This window comes from Myodes glareolus, chromosome 16, assembly GCF_982192425.1.
Source record: "Myodes glareolus chromosome 16, mMyoGla1.1, whole genome shotgun sequence".
NCBI classification, from domain to species: Eukaryota; Metazoa; Chordata; class Mammalia; order Rodentia; family Cricetidae; genus Myodes; species Myodes glareolus.
This window is the reverse complement of record NC_142041.1, coordinates 62,335,991-62,355,984: the sequence shown is the minus strand read 5'-3', so window position 1 is coordinate 62,355,984 and position 19,994 is coordinate 62,335,991. Positions and strand designations below refer to the sequence as shown.

General features: G+C 45.1%; 1 protein-coding gene across 1 annotated transcript in view; it reads right to left on the bottom strand.

Annotated features, from left to right (window-relative positions):
- Positions 1-5,826: 5,826 nt before the first annotated feature.
- Positions 5,827-19,994, bottom strand: part of Ly96 (lymphocyte antigen 96) — a 415,901-nt gene continuing 401,733 nt past the window's right edge. The window contains exons 4-6 of the mRNA XM_048420450.2: positions 14,992-15,120; positions 8,145-8,197; positions 5,827-5,961 (exon numbers count right to left, since the gene is read on the bottom strand). Coding sequence (XP_048276407.1) covers positions 5,863-5,961; positions 8,145-8,197; positions 14,992-15,120 — 281 coding nt within the window. The 3' untranslated portion in view covers positions 5,827-5,862. The remainder of the gene's footprint in view (positions 5,962-8,144; positions 8,198-14,991; positions 15,121-19,994) is intronic.

The following is a 19,994-nucleotide window of genomic DNA, read 5'->3' as shown; positions in this document are numbered from 1 at the left end:
CAGACTGTACCTTGTTTTTGTCACAAGAAAAGTATCTAATGCAGCCATTCACTTCATCCCTGTCCAGCATCCCCTCCTCAGTGCCCATTCTAAATCCTATCTCCTCTTGTCTCCCCACTCACTGACGACACACACAGGGGCACACGTCCCAGAAATTATCAGGGAAGAGTCAACAGGGAAAGAAAGGGGGCTGGAGAAAAGAGAGCAGTACTAGTCTCAGGAACACGAGAGCTCTCCGCTGACGGAACAAGAGCAGACATTGTACAGGGGTTGCTGAAGGCTCTGAAGGAGTTACTCATGAAGGCTGGATTCCTTCTTTTAAATCTCTTCCTTGTGACTTAAGGGAATTTCCCAAGTAAGAAATTGTGCAATACGCAGGTCATCCCTAGAGACATCCTGCAGGTGAGCTCTTGGTAAGTTATTCTCTTGCGGCCACGGATGCAAGGACAAATACAATCTAATCCCTGTATAATATCTTCTATGGACTAAGGGCACAACAGGCTGTGCCCCTTGACCCCACAAATGTCTCCCTTATTATTTTACCATCACTCTATACTTCCTTCCTAGTGATGACCTCCACCAAATTGTGCAATAATTTGTTTTGTGGCTTGCTTTTTCAGCTAGATTCAAATTCTGGGAAGGGAGAGATTGTTGCTGTTTGTCATGTTGCCCTGTCTTAAGTCTTAATTGAGTCTTAATGCAGTTCATAAAAAATTAGCATATATATATATATATAATGTCGAAGTCTGTTTACCTAGCAGCCTTTGATACTGGCAAAATTCCTCACAGTGGACAATGTGATCACTAATCCTATGGACACATTTTGACTTCATAGGGCTCAAAACCCTTTGACTTTTGTGAACTCCCTTCTTTCACTAAAAACAAAAAAATTAATTGTGTTTGGTAACTACCTTTGTACAGTGATAAATAAATGTTATTATATATTTATTGTTTTTACTTTGTGTATAATCATCCCACCCTTATTTTATTTTTTCTTTTACTATTTTGTTGTTGTTGTTTTTTGAGGCAGAGTTTTTCTGTAGCTCTCTGGAGCTTTGGAGCCTGTCCTGGCACTAGCTCTTGCAGGCCAGGCTGACCTCGAACTCACAGAGATCCGCCTGCCTCTGCCTCCTGAGTGCTGGGATTAAAGGCGTGTGCCACCACCGCCCGCCTTCTTTTATTCTTTTTTAGATAGGTTCTCACTATGTTTCCCAGGTAACTCCTGAGCTAAAGAGATGTTCTTACCTCAGTCTTCCAAGGAGGCTATGTTATCATATTTTTTAAATTCTGATTTTAAATGAAATTAAAATTAAAACATTTACAAAACTGGATATGACAACACATACCTGTAATCTCAGCACTCAAGAGGCTGGAACAGGAGGATTGCTGTGAGATTAAGGACAGTCTAGACTATATAAAGTGAGGACTCACTCACGATCTTCTGGACTCCTCCAAGAGGCTCCACCCCCTGCAACACACACAGCCTGTCTTCTAGGCTCTCGCTGGCTCCACTCCACGGCTGCTGCTGCTCCTGGTGGTTGTCCCATGGTGGTGGCCTCTTTAAAATGCTGGGGTCTTCTGCTGCAGCTGGACTGCACTCTTACCAGAAGCCTCTTATAGGCTCTCTTCATGAAGTCATGTAGGTGGATGTGTCTTTCCCACACGCCAGTCCCAGGGGCTGGCTTCATGCAGGTCCACAGCTGCTGACCCTTCTTGGCCTTGGCGGGCTCACTATAGCTGTGTAACCCATAGGTCTGCCCTGTAGGTGCCCCTGTCTAACTGTGCTGAGCAGCTGGGGCTGTTCCAGGCTGAGGGCCATTGCATGGACCATGTGTCCCATGCTGACAGTTTGAGGGCTGAGGGGGCTGGGCTGCAGGTAGTTGCTGAGGGGAAGCCTGGCAGGCCATACCCTCATCCATGCCAAGGACTGGAGGCATGGGGCAGTAGTAGCTGTAAGGATAGGCAGAACTGTATTGATAATGTAAGACTTGAAGACAATTCTGAAGCCATTTCTGACTATTCCAAACCCTCTCAGCCTCCATGCCTTAGAGCTTCCCCTCCTCCCCTGGGAACCAAGGACCTGTCAGCTACACATGCACATATGTTCTCCAGAAATTGGGGCAAGATAACCTTTAAGATATTGACTCAGTTCCTGAACAATTACCCATACACGTATGTTTTGACTCATCCCCTGGGAAGCGGGGTCAAAATGACCTCTTACCTCATCTGATCTGACAATAGCTCTCCAGCCAATTATTGGTATTAGCCCTTTTCGAATAAGCCAATCATGGTGGTCAAAGAACAACCCCCTTCTTTCTATGGCCTTCTCCTTTAAAAGCAGACTGTACCAGCTATTCGAGGTCTCTCAGCTTCCCGAATGCTGGGGGACCCTGTCATGACAGAATTAATAAAATCCTCATGCTTTTGCATCGGCTGTGGTATATGAGGTGGTCTCTGGGGGCGACTTCTTCTCGGTTTGGACACTAGAGTCCAACACTAATACCCTCAGTAGTACTGTTGTTGTTGCTGCAAAACTGAGGCTTCTGCCTGAGAGACATATTGTGCAGTGGCCACAGGCCCACTGCTGCTGGCTTTTGAGCTACAAGGTGCTGGCAGCCCCTGCTTTGCTGATGCTGGCCAGGGCCTGTCAGGCCTTCTCCCATTCTGGGTTCTCGTGCATAGGAGGCTCCATGCCATTCTCTCTGCTGGCTCCAGCCACCATGCCATACTGAGAAGACCAATCTGCTGTGCTGAGCTGATCACCCATGTTGGCCGCCATCTGCACCTTGGGGTGTAGGGAGTGGACCTCGGGAGGCAGCCTGCTTTCTCACTGTCAGGACCTCTTGCTCTCAGGATTCGTTACCTGTCACCCAAGGCAGCTACAAGACAACTGCAATAGTGCTCGGTCACCAGCTTACTCTTCTCACAAGTCTCCACTTAATCACTACTAATTTCTCAGCTCCGACTGACCAGCATCAATTGTCCCAATAACTCAAAGGTTTCATTTTGATGGAGCTAGTGTAACACAAACTCTAATTGTTCTTAATAATAAAAACCTGGAGTCAGATATAGGGGTTAGTGCTGGAAGATCATAGAAGCAGAGAGAGAGGCAAGCCACCAGCGAGTTCTTACCTCTACCAGTGCTAGACCAAAGGGGCAATCCTGTCTCTGCAAATCCTCAGACTGCATGCTCAGACTGCATCTGAGCTCCTGTCTCCTCCTGCCTTATATTCCTCCCTCCTGTTTCCACCTCCCTAGAGCTGGGATTAAAGACGGGTGACTCAAAAGTACTGGGATGAAAGGTGTGAGCCACCACCACCTGGCTCTGTTTCTCTTTTAGATTGGATCAATTTCGTGTAGCCCAGGGTGGCCTTGAACTCACAGAGATCAGGCTGCCTTTGTCTCTCAAGTGCTGGGATTAAAGGTGGGTGCTACCACTGCCTGGATTCTATGGCTAATTAGTAGTTTAGCTCTGCAGTCTGAACTTCAGCAAAGCTTTATAAGATCACAAACAAAATATCACTACAAACCAGTCTCTTGTTAACCACAGCTGACTCTTCAGCCCCTCCTGACTGCAAAAAAGAGTATCATATGCTGGTTTGTTTGGGGTTTTTGGTGGGGTTTTTTTCGTGGTTGTTTGTGTTTATTGTTGGTAGCTTTATTTTGTTTTTGTTTGTCCGTTTGTTTGTTTTTTCAAAACAGGATTTCTCTGTATAGCCCTGGTTGTCCTGACACGGTCCTTGCTCTGTAGACCAGGCTGACTTTGAACTCACAGAGCTCTACCTGCCTCTGTCTCCTGAGTGCTGGAGTTAAAGGTGTGCCACCACCACTCAGAAATCATGTCCTTTTTTAACTGTATATTTCTGATGCTTTGACACTGGGACATGGGCCCCATGGGTCCTTAAGAGTAGCTAGGGGCTGAGTGTTGGTAAGATCTGTAGACCGTATTAGTTCTGGGATAGGCTTCTGTTGTAGGCTCCTTTTCAAGCTTTCCTTCTTAAGAGATGGAAGCTGTCAGAGCTTAGCTCTTGTGACTGTGTGGCATTTGACAGACAACTGTCAAAGCCTTCCTTCCCTGGGCCTGATTGCCTTGCACAGGGAGCAATCAATCAGCCAGCCACTTCTGTAGAAACCAGCCACATTGTCATCATGGGAGTTAAGTTGCTCTGAATAATTTCCAGATGTCCCAAGGAATTTCCAATCCAGCTGTGAACACCATTGCAACCATAGCCGTTTCTGCTGCAGTCACTCTGCTTCTAGAGGCTCTGCTCCCGTCATAGCCAATGTACACGGCTTGTACCAATATACAAAACATCACTTCGCTCAAGACAAGTAGTGATGACCTCCAGACAGATGATCACAGAGGAGCATGTAGCAACTGCCCCACCCACCTAGGGAGGGAGAAACACTTCCTCCTGTGACTCAATGAAAATCTGATTGACAGGAAGAAAGAAGGCTGCCCACACATGGGATGTATATGGGAGGTTCACGATTCTGTGAACATGCAAGCCTTGTTAGACCTAGAAGCCACGCACACGCAAGGTTGTGATGCTGTGCACAACCATGTCATACTCTTTCTTCGTTGTGTAAGTGCCTACATAAGCTTCTTCCCCGGCTGCTCTGGAGACTTCCCTCCTGGGTAGCACCCCTGGGTATTTATTCGGGCATTAAAAAGCTTCTGCTCAGTGTTCCTTTCCCCCCCTTTCTTTTATTACTTACTTGGAGGGAGGGACAGAGGTCGGAAGACAGCTTTCAGGAGTCACTTCTCACCTAGCAGTTTGGGGGCCACGGTCTCTGTGCTTCATATTGGGACTTCCACATCCCACTTTCTGTGTGCGCTCCGGAGATCAGGCTCAGATTGTCAGGCCTACTAGGTGTGGCCGTCAGGATTCTCCAGAGGAGTAGAACAGCAGAATGAATATATGGTGTAAGAGTTCCATGTCAGAGGCCCCCAGAAGCTCACAGGGAGTGGCACTCTTCGGAGGTGTGGCTTTGTTGGAGAAACTGTGCCACTGAGGAGGAGGAGAAGCAGGAGGAGGGAGAGCAGAGGGAGGAGGAGGGAGAGCAGAGGGAGGAGAAACGGGGAGCAGGGGGAGGAGGAGGGAGAGCAGAGGGAGGAGAAATGGGAAGCAGGTGGAGGAAGAGGGAGAGCAGAGGAAGGAGAAATGGGGAGCAGGAGAGCAGAGGGAGGAAAATGGGGAGCAGGTGGAGGAGGGAGAGCAGAGGGAGGAGAAATGGGGAGCAGGGAGAGCAGAGGGAGGAAAATGGGGAGCAGGTGGAGGAGGAGGGAGAGCAGAAGAAGGAGAAATGGGGAGCAGGAGAGCAGAGGGAGGAAAATGGGGAGCAGGGAGAGGAGGAGGGAGAGCAGAGGGAGGAGAAATGGGGAGCAGGGAGAGCAGAGGGAGGAAAATGGGGAGCAGGTGGAGGAGGAGGGAGAGCAGAAGAAGGAGAAATGGGGAGCAGGGGAGGAGGAGGGAGAGCAGATGGAGGAGAAATGGGGAGCAGGGAGAGGAGGAGGGAGAGCAGAGGGAGGAGAAATGGGGAGCAGGGGAGGAGGAGGGAGAGCAGATGGAGGAGAAATGGGGAGCAGGGAGAGGAGGAGGGAGAGCAGAGGGAGGAGAAATGGGGAGCAGGGAGAGGAGGAGCAGCAACAGCGGGACATCAGGCTCCACACTTTAATTCCATCACTGGAGAGACCGAAGCAGTAAGATCTGAGATCCAGGCCAGTCTGATCTACACACACACACACACACACACACACACACACACACACACACACACACAATAACTGTGAAAGTTTTTTTTAAAGAAAAAACAGAACACCACTTTCCAAAAATAAAATATGTATATTCTGAGTTTACTCTAGTTGACATTGTGACGATGGATGACAGTGAAGTTCAAACAGAACAGCCTTTCCTGGTCATCGCCTACGATGGCTTCCGCAATGCAACTGTATCGGCCCTAGAACAAGGAATAATAAAGACAAGCAATACAAGATGTTAGGTGCTGTGATTCACAGACTCTGTGTAAGAACGTTCTTCTTTTCTTTCTTTTTGTTCTGTTTTGTTTTGAGACAGGCTTTCATTATGTAGCCCTAACTGGTCTGGAACTCACTACGTAGACCAGGCTGGTCTCACGCTCACAGAGATCCATCTGTTAAGATTAAAGGCGTGAGCCTGGCAAGAAATTGTTCTTATCGGTATATAACATTGAAATTGAATTTGTGTGTGTGTGTGTGTGTGTGTGTGTGTGTGTGTGTGTGTGTGTGTGGTGAATAGAATCAAACCCAGGGCTTGATGTCTGCCTCTCAATACTCTAGCACAGAGCTAATCCCCAAGCCCAATTTCACTCTCTTAGTTTCCCAATAAGATAGAAACCTGCATGAATACCTTCTAAAATTGTGTCTGTGTACATGCATTTGTGTGAGTGTGTGCATGCATTCATGTGAGTAGGGGGGCAGGCAGCTGAGCACACCACATCATTCAGATAAAAACCTGCATGCATGCCTTTAAAATTGTGCATGTGTGCATGCATTTGTGTGAGTGTGTGTATGCATTCATGGGGGGGGCAGCTGAGCATGCCGCATCATTCGGGTGGTGGTCAGGGGACAATTGATGGAAGTCAGATCTCTCCTCCTGCCATGTGAGTCTCAGCAAGAGAATTCCATCCATCTTGGAAGTAAGCACCTTTATCCACAGCCATCTTACTGGTCTCTGCATAAGTTTTAATTGTCTCTCAATTAGAAAGTGAGGATGTCTTTTTAAATAGTCCACAGTGTCCAGAGAATGACTCAGAGGCGAGGGGCCCTCACTGTACAAGCATGAGCTCCTGAGTTCAAATCCCCAGAACTGACATAAAAAAATAACAAAATACCTAAAACCAAAACTCTTGACTGTGGTCACGCTACCCTGAACACGTCCAATCTCAATTGAATAACTATTCTTTTTGTTTGGTTGGTTTTTGGTTTTGCTTGGTTGGGTGTTTGTTTGTTTGTTTGTTTGTTTTTGAGACAAGGTTTCTTTGTAGCTTTGGAGCCTGTCCTGGAACTAGCTCTTGTAGACCAGGTTGGCCTCGAACTCACATCCACTTTGCCTTTGCCTCCCAAGAACTGGGATTAAAGGCGTGTGCCACGACCACCTAGAGAATAACTCTTCTTAAAAGCGGTGAACTGCTTTTTTCAATTCTTAACATATGTTGTTTGAATAAGAATGGCCCCCATAGACAGACTTAGTTGACTCCCCAGGAGAGGTCTTACCCTCTCTGAGGAGCAGATGGGGTATGGGGTGTAGGATAAGTGGGAGAGTGGGAGGAGAGGAGGGAGGGGGAATTGGGATTGGTATGTAGATAAATAAAATTTTACCTTAAAAAAAATGGCCCCCATAGACTCATAGATTTGAATGCTTGATCACCAGTGAGTGGCACTATTAGGAGGTGTGGCCTTGTTGGGGTAGGTGTGGCTTTGTTAGAGAAAGTGTGTCCCTGGGGGTAGGCTTTGCACAGTTCAGAAGCTCAAATCAGGTCCAGTGTCTCTCTTCCTGCTTCCTGCCAATCCAGATACAGAACTCTGGGCTCCTCTCCAGCACCGTATCTTCCTGAGTGCCACCATGCTTCCCACATAACAATAATAGACTAAACCTCTGAACTGAAAACCAGTCCCAATTCAATGTTTTCCTTTATAAGTGTTTCCATGGTCATGGAATCTCAGCAATCCTGACTGAGACAATGTATTATATTATTGCAAAAGGTGAATGATGTGGGAAGTCCTTCTGTGTGTGTGTGTTGTTTTTATTGGTTAATGAATAAAGCAGTTTTGTCCAAAAGTCTAGCCGAGTAAAGCTAGGCAGGAAATTTGAACAGAGATATAGAGAGTGAGTAGGCAGAGTCAAAGAGATGCCATGTAGCAAAAGGAGAAGGACACGCCGGAACCTTGCCAGTAGGCAATAGCCTTGTGGTAATACATGGATTAGTAGAAATGGGTTAATTCAAGATGCAAGAACTAGTTAAAAATATGCCTAAGTCATTGGCCAAGCAGTATTGTAATTAATATAGTTCCTGTGTGATTATTTGGGTCTGGGCAGCCAGGAAATGAATGAGCAGCCTCCATTTACAAATGAAGAAAGAGCAAAATATTTCTTGAACAATACCTTAGGAAGTAGTACTCCCTTGAAGGAAAATGATACTCTTGTATTCACAGTCTCTGAAAACAAAACACAAACATTATTAGGCATCTTGGATGATTTTTTTAAATATAAAGTGTAGTTCTATGGAGTGCCCTTACTAATAACAGAGGCATTTCTAAGGGAAAGTGTGGAGAAATGACTCCTACACCCTATCCACAGTGCTCCACCCTGACACTCGGGTACATGAGAGTCCCTTCCTGAACCAGCCCATGTCTCAGTGAATTGATTAATATATACATCAAGCTAGATTGTAGCATGAGGGCCGGCTTGTTGGGGTTTCTGTCCCTCCCAGTACCCCAACAGCCGGCAAGCAACAAAGAAAATCACACACAAGACTCCATAAGGTTATAAACTGATTGGCTCATTAGGTCAGGCTACTTGTTAACTCTTATAACTTATATTAACCCATTATTCTCATCTATGTTAGCCATAATGGCTCCGTACCTTTCTCAGCTGGGCAAGTTACATGCTGCCTCTTCAGTGATCTGTGCAGGAGTGGCTGAGGGCTTCCTGTGTCCCAGAATACTCCCAGTCTCTTTGCTCCACCCCTACGTCCTGTCTGGCTTTCCCGCCTATACTGCCTGCCTGACCAATCAGCGTTTTATTAAAATATGATTGACAGAATACAGACAATTCTCCCACATCACTAGATTATGTGCATGCATACTTAATTTTTAGATGCACCTCTAGTTGGATAGAACAGATAAGAATCTCCCTAAATGCAGGAGAGATGTTTCTTTTGACAACACTGAGAATTGACCCTAGGGCCTCATGCACGCTGGGGACAATGTCATCTTAGCTATATCCTCCCTGAGCCAGTACAAACAGTCAGAATCCTTACACCCCGTCCAATCACACCACCAAGAAGCGTAAGGCTTCAGCCTATGTTTAAATAAGCAGCCATGAGACTGGCCCTGTCTGTATAAGCCACAGAGCATAAAGGTAGACCAGCAGGAAAAGCCAGACAGCTTGAGGTAGAGGTAAAGTCAGAAAGGTGGAAATCTTTTGAATGTCAGACAAAAGAAATAGTGGTCTTTAAGAAGCAAAACTCTGTGTGTGGTGTGTGTGTGTGTGTGTGTGTGTGTGTGTGTGTGTGTGTGTGTGTGGGCACTACATGTGCACAGCATGGCACAGCAGTGGGGGACAACTTGTAGCAGTCACCATGTGGGTTCCAGCAGTGGAACTCAAGCCCGCATGGCTCCGCACGCGGCAAACATCTTCACCTAATGAACCATTTTACCAACTTAGCTTTTTACGTCCCAAGAGAGTCCACCAGACAACATCTGAATCCCTGGACCAGAAGGTGGGTGCTTGGAACAGATCCTGGGTCCTCAGTGCACTTAGCCATCTCTTTGGTCCCTTAATTTAAAATTTTAATAACAGTTCAAAGACTATTAACTGAAAGCCCACTTTGTACCAGGGAATAGCGAGACAATGGTGGTTAGCCCATAACTGTCTCTTCCTGAGAACAAGTTAATTTATTCAGAACATAAATAAGTAAAAAAAAAACAAAACAAAACATACAGTGCACAATGGGAGCTGGGTGTGGTGTTTTCCTCCTTTGCACTCAGTACCAGGGAGCAGAGGAAGGGGAATCTCTGCAAGTTTGAGGCCAGCTTGGTCTACTTATTGAGCTCCAGGCTAGCCAGGGCTATGTGGAACAAGCATGCCTCAAAAAAGAAAAAGGAAAAACAAAGCGGTGAGAAAGAAACAGTGATGAATGTGTGAGGTGGTGGCCAGGGTGACGGCACTCAGCATCTCTCCCTCCCTCCACATTCCTGTCACAGGGTTACCATGTTGCACCCTCCATGCAAGGAGAGTCACTTCCACATGGTTGCTCACTGAACAGGACCCGACTCCCGACACCACAGAGCATCCATCCCTGGTTCTGACTCTCCCTGCACCCAGAAACCACTAGGAATGAGAAGAGACGTGTGGTGCAGGTCTCAGGAGACCTCCTCCTGCAGAGGAGCGGACACACACCATGGTCTCATCAGGTTTCACTCTGGTAAAATGACTAGAATTTTCAAGAGTACAATCACAAGTTACCAAGTCCCACGCAGAGAACACATCTGGGCGCAGGGTCTCAGTGGGAAGCCAATACAGCACATTTGCAGCAGAAAAGGAGAAAGCTAATACCTGGGGATCTGGTGGTGCACGCCTTTAACCCCAGCACTTGGGAGGCAGAGGCAGGCGGATGTCTGTGAGTTTGAGGCCAGCCTGGTCTACAAGAGCTAGTTCCAGGACAGGCTCCAAAGCTACAAAGAAACCCTGTAAAACCACACACACACACACACACACACACACACACACACACACACACACACAAATGACCTGGGGTTCTGGGAAGGAAATTGGAAGGAGCAGCCAGGTTTCTGCCCTGGGGGCTGTGCTGGTCAGTTGTCCCTCTCTTTTTTGATACAACATTAGCTAGAAGCCTCTGAGTGTGCTGAAGAAGCCAGAAGAATGCTCAACTCTCTGTCTAGAAGAAGGTTGTGTAGAGGGTGGGAAAGCGTATCTAGGGAAGCATTTAAAAGGGGTACTATGGAGGCTTTTATAATGATTACAATGTATTTCTTAAAATATGATATATTTATTAAAAGTTAAAAATAACAGCAAATAATAAAGCTGTTCAAGCAAGCCTGGTAGAAAAAAACTCAAAAAGACATCTCAAGCTATATAGGGCCACTTGAGTGCAATCCACCCGACGGTCAGAATCTTTCTTTGCACTGATGCCCCTTCACCATCTCAGGATTTAAACCCTGGCACACAACCAAAACCAACTTGAAGTGGAAAGGGTTTATTTGGTTTACAAGTTACAGAAGCCAAGACAGGAACTCAAAATAGGGATCTGGAGACAGGAACTGAGGCAGAGATCACTGAGGAATGCTACTTACTACTCGATCCCAACTTTGCTTATACAACCCAAAACTGCATGCCTTAGAAGTGACACCAGCCACGCTGGGCTGGGCTGTGTCTTCCCATATCAACCATTAGTCAAGACAATGTCCCACGGACAAGTTCACAGGCCAATCTAATGGAGACTGTTATTCAATTGAGGTCCACTCTTCCATAGTGATTCTAGTTTGTGTTAAAAACAAGCCAGAACACCCACTAAGTGAGACATCCCTCTCTAATATGTATGTCCTGATTTGTTAAACAAGTAAAGTAACTATTCAAAGAATAAACTCAATTTCTTGAAAGAAAATTAAAACTTTCAACCTAATAAAGCAACTACATAAACAATGTCCATTCATTTAAAAACATAAGAACTGACCACTAATCTAAGAAAAATCCCCTTGCAACGGATGGTGACAATTACAGAAAACCACAACAATCAGGTCTATGGTGTCACACACCCTTCATCCCAGCACTTGGAAGGCAGAGGAATGTAGATCTCCAAGTTAGAGGCTAGCCTGGTCTATAGCATGAGTTCCAGGACAGCCAGGGCTACACAGAGAAACTCAGAAAACAAGGGAAGGAGGGAGGGAAGGAAGGAGGGAGGGAGGGAGGGAGGGAGGGAGGGAGGGAGGGAGGGAGGGAGGGAGGAAGGAAGGAAGGAAGGAAGGAAGGGGAAAGGAAAATCACAACAGATCAAAATGCAGGGAACAAGTAGCGGAGTGGTACACGATCCTATCTGTTGATACATTGACCACACAATTCCTGCACCTGAGGCTCAGGAAGCACAGCGGAAGAGGGGGCAGAAAGACTGTAAAGGCCAGAGGGAAAGAATATACTGTGAGAGCACATCACAGGAATGTCAGAGAAGTTATGTCCATTAAGTCTTACCAACATGACTGCCTAAACATGACCAGAAAAGAGACAACACAAACAGTCATGCCAACACGGGAAGAGATAAAGTTTGTGAGACCTTGCCGTGGTTTGAAAGAAAATGGCCCCTAAAGGGAGTGGGACCATTAGGAGGTGTGGCCTTGTTGGAGAAGGTGTGGTCTTGCTAGAAGAAGAAGTTAGTCACTGTGAAAGTGGGCTTTGGGTGTCTCATATATGCTCAGGATACTGTCCAGTGTCTCAGATCACTTCCTGTTGTCTGCAACATGTAGGACTCTCAGCTACATCTCTAGCACCGTGTCTGCCTCCATGCCACCATGTCCAACCACGATGATAATGGACTGAACCTCTGAACTCTAAGCAAGGCACCCCAATTAAATGTGTTCCTTTATAAATGAGTTGCTGTGGCCATGGTGTCTCTTCACGGCAATAGAAACCCCAACTAAGACAAACCTTAACCCTAAATGAAGAATTTCAGACAACTAAGGGTTGTGAGTTTTTGTTTGTGTTCTGACAAATAGAGCTTACATGGAGATCAGAGGGCAGAGCTAGCCACTAGCTAGCCACAGAGGTCTGGAGATCCATACAGAGAGGAGACAAGAAGTGAGAAGACAGCACAGAGAGAGAAAGTGATAAGGTGGGGCATAGACAGGATGTCCGCCCCTCTCGGTCTCAGGGTTCAGAGAAAGTAAGAAGTCTCTGGTAGCTTCTGCTCTGCTTCTCTGATCTTTCGGTTTTTACCCCAATATCTGACTCCAGATTTTTATTGATTAAGACTATTAGGATCATGCTTCAATTAAGGAACACTGAGTGGGAAAAATAGACATCCAAGGGAAGAGCCCCCATTGGTTGTCCAGCACCCAGTGGTCAGCCCTGAAATTATATACATACAAGTAACATTATACAGTCTGAACAGACTGTATTCATATATTTAGGAATATATGTATGTGTGTGCACACGTGTGTGTGCACACGTGCGCGCGTGTGTGTGTGTGTGTGTGTGTGTGTATACAATAACAAAAAAAGTCGAAGCCATGAATCTGAGGGAGAATGGGATCGGGAGGTACCTAGGAAAGGTTTGGGTGAGACAAAGGAAAGGGGAAGCAGGATAACTTTCATTTAAAATTTAAAATAAGTTTTGAAGGAAAAAAAAAAAGGAAAAGCAGCTCCCCATGAGCCTAGAAGCAGGCCACTGAGCAGCATCCCCTGCAGTCTCAGCTTTGTCTCTGCCCCATCATCCTGCTGTGAGTTCCTGTCCTACCTGCCCCCGGTGTCAGACTAGAAGCTGGAAGATGAAACTTTTCTTCCCGAGGTGCTTTTGGTTGGTGTTTTAACAGAGAGCAACTCGGACAACCACCCCACTAAAATAAGGACAAGAGTGCGGAGAAGCTCTAGGAGGGCTGTGTTGAGGGACGCCCGACAGACATCTCATAAAACAGTCCTCCACAGTTATGAAATATTCCACCCGCATTCAAACATTTTAGCTCTTAAGCCATATAAAAGTCATAGACATACTGTAAGGATAAATGTGGAATACGGCCTAGAAACAAACAAACAAACAAACAAATACAAATGAAAAACTAAGAAGAACCGGGTGGTAGTTGTGTACACCTTTACTCCCACAGCTCAGGAGGAAGAGACAGGTGGATCTCTGTGAGGTGGAAGTCAGCCTGGTCTACAGAGTAAATTTCAGGACAGCTAGAGCTAAACAGAGATACCCTAGAAAAAAAAACTAAACAAACAAAACACACACACACACACACAAGAAAAAAAAAGCTCCAAAGTGCTTTTTAGAATAAGATTTTATTGCTATTTTATTGTATTGTTTCCAATTTTGCTAATATAACAGTGTGATATTTATGTACTGAAACTATTTTAAATGTCTAAAATTATTAAGGGGAAAAAGCATGAGTTTGGATTAAGTGACCTTTACATTCCCAAATTCTGAATTTTACTATTCTGTTAACAGACTGAAAGCTGAGAAAACTGAATAAATAGATCAGGGATATCATGCTTGCCTGGCATGTATAAGATCCTGGTTTCAATCTTTGAGGTAGGCCCTCCCACCAAAGAAAGTATATCCATATGTGGTGGTATACGCCTCTAATCCCAGCACGTTGGAAGCAGAGTGGGCGTGTGAGTCCCAGGACAGTCCAGGCCACATAGAAAGACCCTGTCTGAAATTAACATTAACAACAACAACAAAAGGGAGATGGAGCATGAAGTCTAGGAAGTTAAAATCAGCCTTGACTACATACAGAGTTCAATACCATCCAAGGTGAAAATGACACTCTGTCTCAAAAAGTCAATAACGACAATAATAATATAACAATTCCAGGATTCAAACAAAAAGGAGATCATTAAAGAAATCAGTACAAGTGCAGAATCAAAACCAGACAAGTGCCTATAGAAAGCTCTACATGCAATGTTTAGAAAAAGACATCAATAGCCAAGAGTAAATGTGAGACCTTCATCTAAAAAGGTAAGAATTTATTACCCCTGCAAACACATCCACACTGCACCATTTTAGCAATGGCATGTGGACACTACTGTAAAATATGCTTTAAAGAGTAAAATTTCAGAGGGAACTTGCTGTGGAGTAATCCTGTACACTGAAAATGTGTTGCTCTCGTTGTGAATAAAAAGCTGATTGGCCAGTAACCAGGCAGGAAGTAAAGGTGGAACAACCAAAGTAAGGACTAGAAGGAGGGCAGAGTCAGAGGGGTCGCCAGCGAGATTCAGCAGGAGCAGGAGATGAGCGTGCCATGCTAATAAAGGCACTACCATGTGGCAGAGCGTAAATAAAGAATATGGGTTGATTTAAAATGTAAGAGCTAATTTGTAATAAGCCCGAGCTGCCCAAGCATTTGTAAGTTATTTGTGAACTGGCAGTCGGGATAGAAAATCTCCACCTACAGGAAACCGAGCATTATTATCAGTAAAGGAGTTTCATGCTTCCTGTGTTTCCTTGTCCTAACAGCCTCACAAAGAATCATGGTCTACTCTACCAGCCAAATGCTTACCTCCCTTCAGAGCTCTGCAAAAAGAATAATTGTCATCATATCCATGGCAAATAGTTTCTTCGCGCGCCGGCAACTTTACGGAGTTGACATGAATGGAGAGGTTGAAATATAATTTTTTTAAGTCTCTCCCTTAAAAAGAAGAAGGAGATCCCATTAGTCCCTCCAGTAAGGTGTGCTTCTGTACAGAGTGTTTGTTGTGCGTTAGTGTGTGCCGTGTGCTCTTTTCCTACATTGCTTCATCATGACTATGAAGTTATTAGTATCTTTCCTTAACAAACAAACAAAATATATTTATTTACTATGTATACAGTGTTCTGCCTGTATGGATCCCTGCACACTAGGAGAAGCACCAGATATTATTACAGATGGTTGAACTCAGGACCTTTGGAAGAACAACCAGTACTCTTAACCTCTGAGCCATCTCTCTAGCCCCAAGGTGTTAGTATCTTTATTCCAGTGATAAAACTAAAGTTCTAAGAAGGCAATTTTGTAGAAAAATTGAATGTCCCACAGTGACAGCTATACAAAATATCCCCTCCCCAACCACCAAAAAAAAATCTCAAATTGTGACGACAACTACAAAAGATGTAAAATTTCTAGCTTTGGTAAACTCACCCAGAAAATTTAAAGGAAAGGGAAGAACTGGGAATCATACGCTCATCAGCTTTTGGAGTTTGGATGAACATTGTCTAAAAACTAGAATTGAAAACCAGGTCTATTGGTGCATGCCTTTAATTCTAGCACTCGAGAGGCAAAGGCAGGCCCATCTCTCTGAGTTCAAGAGACCCTGGCTCAAATAAAATAAACCAATAATAACAATAACAAGAAAAAGAAGACTTAAGAAAGATCACAAATTGGAAAAATGTCTGGTCTACAGAGTGAGTTCAAGGCAAACCTTTGATAACTTAGACCTTGTTACAAAACAAAAAGTAAAAAGGACTGAGGTGTTACAGAGGTCAGAGGTACAGTGCTTACCATAGCAAGTGGGATTTCAATCCCCAGTAATAGGATAAATAGATTGATAGATGGTACATAGATAGAGGATACATCATCTCCAGTAAAATATACATTTTTCTGACTCTCCAGAGTTATTCATTTGTCCCAAGATGTATAATATTATATATAATATTATAATGTTTTATATATATGTATATAAACATACATAGATATAGCCTTTTTTTAAGACAGGGTCCCATTGTGTACCCTTGACTGTCCTGAAAAACACTAGGTAGATCAAGCTGACCTCAAATTCACAAAGATCTACCTGCCCCTGCCTCTGAATGCTGGGAGTAAAGATATGATAAATTCATCATAAATCACTGTAGGACAATAAAAAGCAGCTTTTCCATCTTCAGACTGAACTTGACTGTGCTTTACAGAATTGCCAGATCCTTCTCCTGGCCTCTTTTTGAGGCTGGTTCTACCAGCTTTCCATTGTCCACCCACATCTCCAACTCCTCTGTGTCATTGAGTCTCCTCTCTTATGGTTCATCCTTAGTTCTCAGTTTGCACCCTGAACATTCTTCCTGGCTTTAGGTGCGACATGGCCGTATACTATTCTACATCCTTAGTCAAACGTTTCTCATTTCCCTCACACAACAAACTCAAAGGGGATTCCCCATCATCAGCGTCAAACTGGTGTTATAGAAATCTTTCTGGAAAAGTCCTCCGACACCAACGAGACTGGAAGAAAGAGATCTCGGTGAACTCAAGCCGAGACCAATCCTGTCTTCCATCTGATCCTAGTTGGTCTTGCTTCCAGCTGCATCCTCATTTCATACCTTAAAACCACAGTGGGGTGGGCAAGCAAGCAAAAGGCATATGTGCAGTCAGCAGGGTGTGAAGGGCTGCAGTCAATGGTTTCGGCTTTTTCTCCAGGTCAGCCTGTCTCGGGCAGCAGGTGGAGTCATGCTTGGCGAGTAGGCAGGACAAGCAGTGCTTCAAACAAAACACTAAATAAACCAATAAATCTGCATCTAATAATTAATCTTTTCTACTGTGTTCTACTTCACTGGCAATAGAATCCCGTCCCACTAGATCTTACTAGCCCCCTTTTTATTCCCACTGCCCTAGAGTCAGCAGAGGCAGATAGTACTCCAAGCCTGAAGACCACCAAATGGCCTACATTTCCTCCACATCGTTACTTCCTGGGTTAGGTGTGGAAAAATTATTATGGAACCAGTTAAAAATCTTTTTTTATTCATTTTATATTTCAACCACAGTTCTCCCTTCCACCCCTCCCCCAACACCTCCTTCCTAACCCCCCCCCCCATCTGCTCCTCCTAAAAGCTAAGGCCTCCCATGGGGAGTCAACAAATCTTGGCACATTAAGTTGAAGACCAAGGCCCTGACCCCTGCATCAAGTCTGAGCAAGGCATCCTACCAAAGGGAATGGGGGAATGGGCTCCAAAAAGCTAGCTCATGCACCAGGGATAGATCCTGGGACCAGTTAAAAATCTTAAAAAAAAAAAAAAAAAAAAAAGTTGGTCCCATGGAATCTCTAAACTCCGGAGTGTGTGTGTGTGTGTGTGTGGTGGTGGTGGGGGGGGGGGTTGAAAAAAATTATCCCACAAGGAATTCGAGAGACACGGGTAGGATTCTGTGCTGCGTACATGGCAGACAGCACTGCAATCCTGGGTGATGACAATGCAAAGCAAAGGTCCCCTTTCTAGGCTCAAGAGGCCCAGCGAGCTTCCAGTCTCCAGGACGTCCTGCTTTGACAGCTCGGTAGTCCTGGACATGACTACAGTCACAGTTATGAGTCATGGCTGTAGTGACACAGCACTTCTGGGGCTTAGCTGGCCAAGGGCAACAGAGTGAGTGTTGGGGGCGGGGTGTGGTGGGGTAGGGGGATGGGGGTGAGGAACAGAGTGGTCATCGTGACAGAACAAGGTAAACAATTTTGAGTCTGCCCAGGACATCTCCAGGAATTGCCAGAAATAACAGTGAAGGGACCGACTACAGGGTGTGTTCATAGGTTTGTTTTTGTTACACAGAGACTGGCTAGCAAGCCTGAGAAGTGCCCAAGATATCATCTCCGTCCCCATCAGTTTTTGACTCAGAGTTAAAAACTATTGTTTGGTCAAAAGTGAGACCCCAGCCCCCTGACACTCCTATATCCAAGGACTCTGGGGTGTTTGGGTTGGAAGCATCACCTCAGCCCCAGGCATTCATCCTTGGGGTGCCGATGGAGCAGAAAGCTCCATCTCACGCTCCCTCCCATGGAAGTTGCGTTGGTCTGCACTCCACCTCCGGGAAAAGCCCACCAAGCACTGACCCCACCCCAGGGAGGATCAGGACCATAGCCACAAGCTATTTAGGCTGCCGCTGAGAAAAAGAACAAAAAACAAACAAACAAACAAAAAAGAACACGTGGTCTGCAGGTTTTGCATGGTTACCCCTCCCCCCCTTTCCCTCGCCCCACCACCCGGCAGCCTGGCAGTAAACATGGGCATTGATTTGGCCTAATTTGGTCTGATTGGAATTATCTGCATCAGCAGAGAGGCTCGTCTTAAGATTATTCCTAGCAATTATCGCTCTTAGCAAATTTATGTAGAAATAAAACCATAAAACAAGCCTGGTTTTATGAATGGGCTCCATGCTTCACAGAGATTATAGTAGATTCTAGGGATCATAATTGTGAAGCACTATTAAAAAAATGACTGAATAATTATTTCATTACTGGATTAGTATAGTTTATTATGTGATATCAAGTGAATAATAACATATTTGTGGCAGCAATGAAGGTGTACCACTCAAATTTCCTGCTAGAGAAACTGTTGTAAGGAGGGCAGTTAGCAGACAGTGTGTTGCCACAGAACCTTAGATCTGTTTAGCACTCCGCTACAGGCTGACCCTGAAATGATCGAGTACCTCAAGTGCCCTTGAGTCAAGCTGTTCTTATAAGTCATGAAATGACTGCTTGGTTGGTTGATTTGGGGACAGGATCTCAGTATGCAGCCCTGATGGTTCTAGAACTCTATGTAGACCAGGCTGGCCTCAAACTCAGACATCCTCCTCCCTTGCTTTCTGAGTGCTGGTATTAAAGGTGTGAATCACCACACCCAGCTCCTGATTTTTTTTAATAAAAATTTTTTTATTTTATTTTATTTTTCTATATGTTTGGATGTTTTGCCTATGATTGTAAGCCACTTGGTACCTCAGACGCCAGAAGAGGGCATTCGATCTCCTAGAACTGGATTTTACAGCCGGTTGTGAGCCACCACTTGGGTTCTGGGACTCAAACCCAGGTCCTCTGCAAGAGCAGCCAGTGCTCTTAACCACTGAGCCATCTCTCCAGTCCCTGATTTATTTTTAATTCTGTATATAGGTGTCTGTGTGAGAATATTCGTACGAGTATGCAGTTGCTCACAAAAGCCGGAGGAAATCAAATCTCCTGGAGTTGAAGTTACAGGAGGTTGTGAACTGCTCCATGTGGATGTTGGGAACTGAACTCTGGTCTCTAGAGGAGCAGCAAGTGCTCATAATTGCTACCTCAAGTCTTCACCGTGGAACTCTTGCGACAGGCAATCTTTATACTGAGGAATTCTCAAGGACTTGACTGAGAGTGTCTCAAAAGTGATTTCGATCGATGATCATTCTAACGCTCTTCCATTTCCCTTTGTGTTTCTGTGAACTGAATCGAGCATCTAGGAGGCTGGAGTGGCCAAGTTAGCACTAAAAGCAGTGACAGTTAGAAAAAGGTGCAGCTAATGGATGGAAATAGAAAACGCTTTACTGAGTGAGGTAACCCAGACCCAAAAAGAGGAATATGGTATGTACTCACTCATAAGTGGTTTCTAGCCATAGTTAAAGGTCTTTGAGTCTAGAATTTGTGATCCTAGAGAAGCTAAATAAGAAGGTGAACCTGAAGAAAATCATATAGTTATTCCCCTGGATAGTGGAACTAGGCAAGATTGCCAGGCAAACTCGGGTGCATGGGGGGTGGGGGGTGGTAGTAAGGGAAGATGTTCAGGGAGAGGGGAGACGGGGAGGATTGGGGA